At 38.7% G+C, this 9,244-nt stretch overlaps 1 protein-coding gene across 1 annotated transcript; it reads left to right on the plus strand.

Annotated features, from left to right (window-relative positions):
* The first annotated feature begins 1,902 nt into the window (after nucleotides 1–1,902).
* On the plus strand, nucleotides 1,903–3,487 carry dlx1a (distal-less homeobox 1a). Its single transcript, XM_030786991.1, has 3 exons — nucleotides 1,903–2,209; nucleotides 2,490–2,689; nucleotides 3,236–3,487. The coding sequence occupies exons 1-3, from the start codon at nucleotides 1,903–1,905 to the stop codon at nucleotides 3,485–3,487; spliced, it is 759 nt and encodes a 252-aa protein (XP_030642851.1).
* The last annotated feature ends 5,757 nt before the right edge of the window (nucleotides 3,488–9,244 follow it).

Raw genomic sequence — 9,244 nt, forward strand, 5'->3', positions numbered from 1 at the left:
AACATAGAAGTGTCGACGTATTAATGGGATTTATCTATTACTGAGGGGATTGCAACAACACGTGATGTCACTGATGTGGTGTCTAAGTAAATACTGGCAGTCCTGTGGATTTTCTGCTGTGGTTGCCACATTTTACTGAGTGGAATATATTTCATATTGTGTCGTTATCAGGAATACTCGGCGACAGTAGTCAGTCATCCTTTTTTTTCCCTGTATGGAGTACCATGTCTGGTCACTAACAGCTGATCGCTTAGTCCAGATTTCAACCGCATGGCAATATACGTTCTGAAAGAAAACCATAAAAACATCTATAGCCAATTTATGAAAACTGGAATACTTAAATAAGCCCCTGGCATTTTCTAGGCCCATTTGTCATCAAAGATTTTGAACTTTGCTAATTTTCACTTAGCAGCGGTCTCACAGACCTGGAAGAAAGAAAGCAGCCGACATCACAGTTGCTTACCCCTGCTTTTTTATTTGGTCTTTGTTTTGGAATAAATAAATTTTGCCCTATTAAGAACAAGCATGAAGACTCATGGGCGAGTTAGAATTTCCCGATCCGGTAAAAACAAGCCCAGTGTGAGTGAATTTCTCTGGCTGAGTTGAGAAGGTCGCTCGAGCTGTAATTCAAGACGCGGCACGAGTGGCTGTGTGAAATGACTTCAACATTAAAATCAAATGATTCTTCCGCTGAGAACAATTCTATAAATTAATAGAATATCTTGAATATCTGTTGAATATATAGAATGTCTATTAATATCTTGCACAATCACTTAAATTCTTTAGATAGGAAAAACTTAAGTCCAGGTGCACCAGTGGCCGCTTGGTTGTTCACATGGATGATTTGAATCTGCAGGGATGTGGAAGTGTTAAGTATATGTCTAATTACGCGTATGAAAATTAAACAGTAGTGTTATGGTAATGCCGGTTTCAGTTGTGGACCAGCGTACTCGAGACTGGCATTTAATCAAATGAATCTGTAACTAATACATCTGTTTCAGGGACAATGAAGTCCGAGAATCACGGACCACAATGCTACTGTGTTTAATCATGTCAAAATAAAGTGAAATATTTTATTACAAGAAGCTGAGGACGCAGGCAAATCAAATAACTCGGGAAATGTTTATCTTTGTTCAGCGCTATTACTATGTTTGGACATCATGTGATCTTGTTTTGGGGATTTTTCCTTATCATGTCATAGTTTTCTTTAAAAAAAAAACAAATAATAATAATAATGATGATGATGATGATGATGATGATGATGATGATGATGATGATAAAAACAACAACAACAACAAACAGCAGCAGTTGTTCCACCATCATGATTACGTATTTAAATCAATCTTTCTCTTTGTAATTTCAGCAAGCTTGATTTTCTTTCCTCTCTTTACATCTTGATAATACAGTATTAAATGTTGTTAAATGGCGTTAACTTCTGCAAGCACCTTGATCAATAAGCACAATTTTTTTTTTCTTCTTGTGGCGGACACTTATTTGTAAACGTATGAACGCTAGACCCTGGCTTTTGTGCTCACCCCTCTCACACAGAGCTTCATCTCCAATTTTTCAATATTAACATTGTACAACTGAGTCTCAGGTTAGTCTTATTTCTTGAGTTTATCAGGTCCCTCGGACCCTACCCTCGGATCGCCAATAGACATCGTTCTTGGGGAGAGTGGACCAATCAGAGACCACCTATGATAAATATTCATGATTCCCTGATTCAAACCTTTGAGCGAGTTTGTGTAGATCCACTGCATCATATCTAGACTTTTCACAGAGACAAACTACATTTTCTTATGAATGGAAAGTGAAAAAATCAGTTGAGTTTAAATTGGAATCCGTCCTTCACTGTGATCGTAGAAGAAAACAAAAAGCAAGAGAAGAGATTCGCTAGAAGAGATGACAATGACTACAATGCCAGAGAGTCTTAATAGCCCAGTCTCAGGGAAGAACGTTTTCATGGAATTTGGGCCACCAAGTCAACAAATGTCGCCTTCATCCATGTCTCACGGACACTATTCAATGCACTGTTTACATTCTGCTGGTCAACACGACAGCTCCTATAGCCCAGCGCCGTCCTTTCCTAGGTCGTTGGGTTATCCATATGTCAGCTCGGTCGGCAGCCATTCCTCAAGCCCATATCTGAATACAGTGCAATCCTACCCAAACAACTCGGCATTAACACAGACTCGGTTAGAAGACACAGGTAAGAATCAGCATCTTTGTCCTCTGCTCTTTTTCCACTTCAGAAGAGTCTGTTTCATTTCCAGCTCACCAGGGAAATGTTGGACTGCAATAGCCCAGATGTGACGGTATTAGGGTTGGTAATTATTTATTGCGTAATGCTATAAACAATGTATGCAATTAAGGGTAATTATACCTAAACTGCAGCCTGTAAAACTTGCACTGTGATCTACGCTGCACTACTGGAACGTTCGTGAAGCACTCCCTGAAGAACCTCTATTCTTTTTTTTTCCCTCCCTCAGTACCAGAGTCGGAGAAAAACACTGTTGTGGAAGGAGGAGAAGTCCGGTTCAACGGGAAAGGGAAAAAGATCCGCAAACCCCGGACTATTTATTCCAGTTTACAGCTCCAAGCTCTCAACAGAAGATTTCAACAAACACAATATTTGGCACTACCCGAGAGAGCTGAGCTCGCGGCGTCTCTTGGACTCACTCAGACGCAGGTAAGTCAAAGTCCTCGTGTTTTGGCAAATTGACTAAAGCTATTTTTTAAAAGCTTGCTTGATCACACACTTCCATTTGTTGCCTGATCACATCTAAACTAATGCTTTAATTTAAGATATTCAATACTGAGAAAATACTTAGATGGAAAACGTTTAATAGGCCTTCTTATGAAATTTATTTAAACATATTTGTGCATATATTTTATCGCTACCCCGATCTATTTTAATTTAATCAAAAACATTATTATATCTGTTTTCCTCTATGTACTGAATAAGATGTGAAAATAAAACCGCGTGCTTTGAACTTTTATTTTTTTAAATTCTGTTTCTCATTTGAAAACCGTTCCATAACCTCTAAATAAAGGGGCGCGTTCATAGAGTTACAACATTTCAAATCAGCACGTTCGATCAGTGGGACCAGAGAGCAACAGACCTCGGTGCGAAGAAATACATTGTAATGATGAAATGTCTGCCTACAGTTTTATTGGATATGAAGATTAGACGGTGCGATCATAGCTTATTTATCCTGATTTTCTTTTTTACCAGGTAAAGATTTGGTTTCAGAACAAACGGTCCAAATTTAAGAAACTTATGAAACAAGGCGGTGGAACAATAGACACCAACGCGCTGGCCCACGGACGCGGACTCTCTACCGGATCGCCAACGGTAGCGCCTGTTTGGAACTCCACGGCCACTGTGAAAACGTCCGTGGGCACCCCAAGCACATACATTCCCAGTTACACCTCCTGGTATCCAACCGCACACCAAGACTCAATGCAGCAGTCCCAGCTCATGTGAAGCAAGACTGGTAAACCTGCCCCGCCCCTCGTTGTACCTACGGATGAACTAAGAACAGGGGATTCAGGGCGAGCCACCCAACGCGGCCTTGCACTGTGGCCCGCTGCAGCCGAGCACAGATGCAACTCGGAGCAGATTTCCAAAGCTGCCCGCTGACGTCTCGGCATCTTCACGACAGCAAAGAGAACAGCCTGGATACCGAGAGATTGAAGAAAGGACCGTCTGTGTCGTGAGAGAAGAGATCATTTTGTCCTCAGCAGACACATGGGGGACTATGGTGAAAGTGGGTCATTCAAGCTGCTGCTCTCCTTTTGTGAGGTTTTTTCTTTTTTTCTGTGTGTAAAAAAAATCATACGAAGCTGTAATAGTTACACAAAGCTATTCAGATAAAATATATTTATAGATTTTTTTCTCTCGAATAATTACACCCTTCCCCCCACAAATTGACGAAAATACAAAACTAAAAGACCAACGGACGACGTCCCTTCGCGGCAGTTTTTGAAAAGCACACAGCCTATCAACACACTTACAGGCCTCGAGCTGGGTTCTGCAAATTATGAAGTAGTTAGTAGTCCTACAGCGGTGACTGGACTGAATTTCCCGGGTGGATTTTTTGAAGTACGTCTACTTTGGATAGTGAAGGAAATGATATTGAGGGATATCTAGATCGCATTTTTATATTTTTATTATCCCGAAGAGAAGCTTTTTAAAGAGTTTTTAGTGTAAAACATGTTGTGTGTTTATTTAAAAAATAAGTTATTTAGATTTGTTTGTCGGTCTGCGTGTTTATTTAAAATAAATGTTCTATAAATTATGAAATGACAACAGTGAGCTGTTTTATAGCCGCACAAAAGCAGCCATCCATTCACCAAGAAGAGGCCCAGCCTGTCCCGTCCTTTTCACTGAAATAAAAGCCGTGATAGGATATCAAACATGGGGCGATGTTTTCTTCATGCTCTGGGGAATCCGCGAGTGGTTTGATGTAAAGATACGACAAATGATCCGTTTTGGTTTGTGATGTAGTCAAAGTGAGAAAAAAAAGATTTACATATATGTTTATTAACATTTGTGTGTTTAGCGTTCTACATAGCAAAATAGTTTTATATTGAGCACATTAATTTATTGTTTTTGTTTCATGGAGTCTTGTAAAATGTGTAAGTTCTGACAGTAAAATTTTGATTTAAAAAGACATAAAATCTTATTGTCATTGCCAGTTCCGCAACTTACATTTCACAACCGTAGATACTGTTGTAAACGCAAATCAAAGACACCGACATTAAATTGTCAAGAGATGAACAATCAAATAAGTTACAAGTTAAACAGAAAGCTTTAGGATCTAATATTTGAAGATATGTATAGTCATAGTATTAATACTGCAGAGAAATACTGAGATCAACGGCGAGATGAACTGATAAGAGATATCGAAATTAATAATGATCACGTCTGACATTAACTCCAATGCGTATCTTTACTGTGTATGAATCCTGGGATGATTTTCACGTGCAGCATCAACAGGAAGACAGAGCATGCTCCTCGAGCTCTAGTTAGATTGTAGGTATCAACCTTGAAACCTTAGGTTTGTCAATATTTGGTCACTGTTCTTTTAGAGAGAGCCCTGTCTTTAACAAGCTGCATGGGGAGTGATGGACAGCAATCTTCAAATCATTCCACGTGCCTTACAACTCTAACACACAGGTCACAGTTGTGTTAGTGCTTACAACCCTAACACACAGGTCACAGTTGTGTTGGTGCTTCAGATATGGCTGTCACATGCACCATTTAACCAGTCTGAGCCATAAAGCTCTTTCAAAGACACCACGGGGCCCGTTGTAACCTCTCTGTCGCCCAGTCTGGATGCACGGTCTACACAAGACACAGTTTTGGTGCTGCCACACGCTCTCCACGGCTCAGGGGTCATCTTGAGCCTGCCTCTAGCAAATATCCAGGACTTTTAATGTTTGTGTACCCGTTCTTTTACAAACATCTCTCCACAGCTTTGAGAGTTCTGTCCACAGTTCCTTGTGGTTCTCTCCAGTTGGGGCTTTTGCTTTGGAATTCAAAGGGACCCTGTAGGAACCTTAAATTTTTCCTTAAATTATTCTAAAATGATGTCAGTCATTGCAATACAAAACAGGGGAACCCCAAGGAACTAGTAGGACTTTGCGACTGGATGCAGATGGGTGGTATTACACATTTCTAACTAAGCTGTGACATTGTTTTTTAATTAACTGCAACAGGATTTCATGTTTTCCCATTTTTGCGCCATCAGATCCTGTAGCAAACTGTGCATTGCGAGTACTCGGGGGTATATGACAGATGACCACTTTAAAGAAGTGTATGATTTATGCAGACACTATAAAAACTGCCAAAGGAAGGCTTCCAAATGAATAATAATTACAGGTCGGCGGTAAAAACAGCAGCGTTTTGTCTAAACTGTTTCGAGATGTCGTGATTTCACATGCATAAATTGAAATTGGCCGTTTCTGTATTTTGTATCAGAATTTAGCCATTTTGTCCTTCTTTTGTGTTCTCATCCCTTAAAGACGCCCTTTCTTTGGAACCTCAAACACTGATTAATCTTGTGTTGGTTTCTATAACATCGTCAGTCTGTCAACAATAAGAGTGCTTGTTTCTTTTCATATTCGTTTAGCCGCTATAAGCTCCTTTCTGCTCTTCTATGGTTTGAGAAAAACCCATTTCCATCGGTGAATAGCGAAGAGAGCGCTGGTGTGTGTTAAGTGAATAATTGGACGCGAGGCAGGTGCTGCAATAAGACGGGATTTTGGAGGGGGGATGGGTGGTTAAAATGTAGATCAGTAAAAGTGAGAAGTTCAAAGGGGCTCTTGTTTGGGGTTGATGGTTTAACTGCGCTTTTACAGAACATTCTGAAGAACCATGTGCAGGAGAAAGAGCCAATTGGTCTACTACGACAGCAGTACCTTAAACTGAACATGACAAATACTGTTCCCTCAGATCGCTGCAATATTTCATTCTCCTCAGTGTGGTGGCCTGTTATCTGTTTTTATTTATGAAGGGGGGGTGGGGTGAGTATTGATAAATCAACATGGAAAAATTAAAAGAATGAGCAAATTATGCTACACTCTGAAGATCGACGCATCAAATATTAAACGTGCAACAAACAATCAGAAGCCCAAATACTGTGATGAAAGAAAGAAAGAAAGAAAGAAACGAACAAACAAACAAACAAACCCCCATGAAATCATGCATGATTTAGAGAATGGACTCAGTTTAATATGTTCTACGTATGACCGTATTTGTAGTTAATATGTCAAACTCGGATGTTGGGTAATCACTCTGACAATTTTGACACTCTTCCTGTGTGGCCTATAAGGATGTTCCGTTTTTCTAACATACATGGTCAGTAGAGGAAACGTAAGAGCGCGCTCCAGAGAAAACCGTGGCAATCGCTGTGGCCAACGTCAGGCCACAAATTACCCTAAGACCTCAGAGTCATGAGTGCCTGTCTCCTGCACATTTGTTGTTTACTTGACTGATTGACCACAAATAGCGTGTATGGTATTATGCCACAGTTTACAATTACAAATTTAATGCTTCTTAAAGTTAACTAGATACTGCTTCTAATTGTTGTTCTTGTTGTTCTTCCTCTTCGTCATTATTACTATTATTATTAGTATTGGTGGTGGTAATAGTAATAAGGGTAGTAGTAGTGTTATAACGCTGAGGTGTCTTTCTACGCTGTCAGTAATTTTATGTTGTGCCGTTGTTATAAGTGTACAAACATCACATAACATAAGGTAACATTACAATGTATTGTAAATCAGCATTGTTTTAGCGCTTCTGTTACTCCTTTAATATTTATATTTACATTTATATTTATATTTATAGTTATTTTTATATTTATATTTATATTTATATTGCATTTGCATTTTGCAATTTTACATTTATATCATTTTAAAATGTAAAAAAGCACATTACAGTGAACACATCCAGGGTATGAAATGGGGAAATAGTGACTTCACTTTCTAAAATTCATAGTGCGTAGTCCCTTTGAAAAACTGAAACACACACACAATCTATTTCCCTTTCTCTGACTGAGACGGAGAAATGCAGCTGCGCACCCAAGAGGGTCAGCGTTATTTCACTGTATTCTCCTCTTGATTACGGAGCCGAGCCCATCAAACCCGGCATAATTACAGTAATTTCGCACTTATTTATTCTAATGCAGTTTCCCATCTATGGGATAATTATGAGCAATTTTTTTCGCACGTGGAATCTTTTGTTAACAAAAGAGATAGCGCACTGAAAGAAATTTACTGTTCAACGCAAAAAAAAAAAAAAAGAAAAGAAAATCGAAATAGGTGAGCAGTCATCTCGCGACTGCTCCCTTATATGTAAGCCCGGCAAATTGCTTGCAGGTGTGTACCAAGGGACTGTCAATAGGAAGACAGCTCAAAATTAGCAAAAGCACAATGTTGGAGTAATGAAGGTAGCAGCTAAATTGCGGAACAAGGCATGTCTTATTTTCTTCTCCCGTCCACAGAAAGCCTATTTCACAATTTAAACACAGAATTAGTTGTTACACTGAGACGCGTACAGCTTTCTTTAATATAGTTGTTTTTAGTTTTATTCTGCACAATTCATCGTAATGTAGAAATAGAATGTAATCCTGATCATGCGATATCGATAGTATATATTGAAATAGTCATGCCGAAGAAAGTGAAAAAAAAGCAACAATACAAACAAAAACAAACAAACAAACAAACAAAAAATAAACAAGAAACAAGCAAAACAATACAAAAACGGATTTATTTCTGGTGACCCTTGTACTTGTCTTTGTAACATAAAATAGAACATAATATTTCAGTGTAATGGCATTGTTTATTACAATGACTTTGGTATTTAATCCCTGTACGAAACTGAAAAACCTCTTCCGTGCGTATGCATTTCCTTTTTACTAGTCGATGATTTTCCCAGCAGCACAGATTATATTATTTATATTATTTAGATAAACTGCCCTGAGTAGCATTATACTGCTATTGTCATTTCAACTTCACTCTTTGTCCTTTTCCCATGTACGGCTAGATAAAGTATCCTTCTGATAACCAGTGTCCATAAGAAACAGCTTGGTCAAATTCGGAACATAATGCCAATCACTGAAAAACGGATGAACTCATGTCTTACCTTATTCTTTAATAAAAACGACCACGGAGATCAGTTGGGTCTGTTTTAAAATTTTCGATGATTTTAAATAAGGGGGAGATGGTAGTATCCTGTAGCCGTGACACGAGCCCAGCGTTTCATTCCCATAAACTGTTTTCCATGTAGTGCTAAGTGCTCTGTTCAGAATATGACTGAAAATTCCGGCTTTATTTTCCCTCTTTATAGCTGACGGAAAAAAATTGCAGATTATTAGCATAAATGTTTACTCCTCATTACGCTGATGACATTGTGCTCTCGAGATCTTGGTAATCTTTGGGAAAATTATGAGTAATTTTTAAAAATTTAAAGCAGCAGTTACCATGCAATTCAGGCTAATTTTGCGTAGGCTCCAAACGGATATAATTATCGAGGAGTCAAGATGTTATGCTAAAAACTATGCATTGATATTCCCATTTATTATGTACATACAACTTTGACAATGTTGATGCTTGAAATAGCTCGAAATTGTCTTGCGCAAAAATTACGGTCCATATTAGGACATCTAAAATTGCGAAGAATTATATAGTAATTGCAGGCTTTCAGATCGGAAAGCCAGAATGCTCAAACTAGAGCAAT

The sequence above is a fragment of the Chanos chanos genome, chromosome 10, assembly GCF_902362185.1.
Source record: "Chanos chanos chromosome 10, fChaCha1.1, whole genome shotgun sequence".
NCBI classification, from domain to species: domain Eukaryota; kingdom Metazoa; phylum Chordata; class Actinopteri; order Gonorynchiformes; family Chanidae; genus Chanos; species Chanos chanos.

Coding starts and splice junctions, on each gene's coding strand:
- dlx1a (XM_030786991.1), top strand. CDS start 1,903: ATGACAATGACTACAATGCCAGAGAGTCTTAATAGCCCAGTCTCAGGG. Junction 2,210..2,489: donor GACTCGGTTAGAAGACACAG/GTAAGAATCAGC, acceptor TCCCTCCCTCAG/TACCAGAGTCGGAGAAAAAC. Junction 2,690..3,235: donor TTGGACTCACTCAGACGCAG/GTAAGTCAAAGT, acceptor CTTTTTTACCAG/GTAAAGATTTGGTTTCAGAA.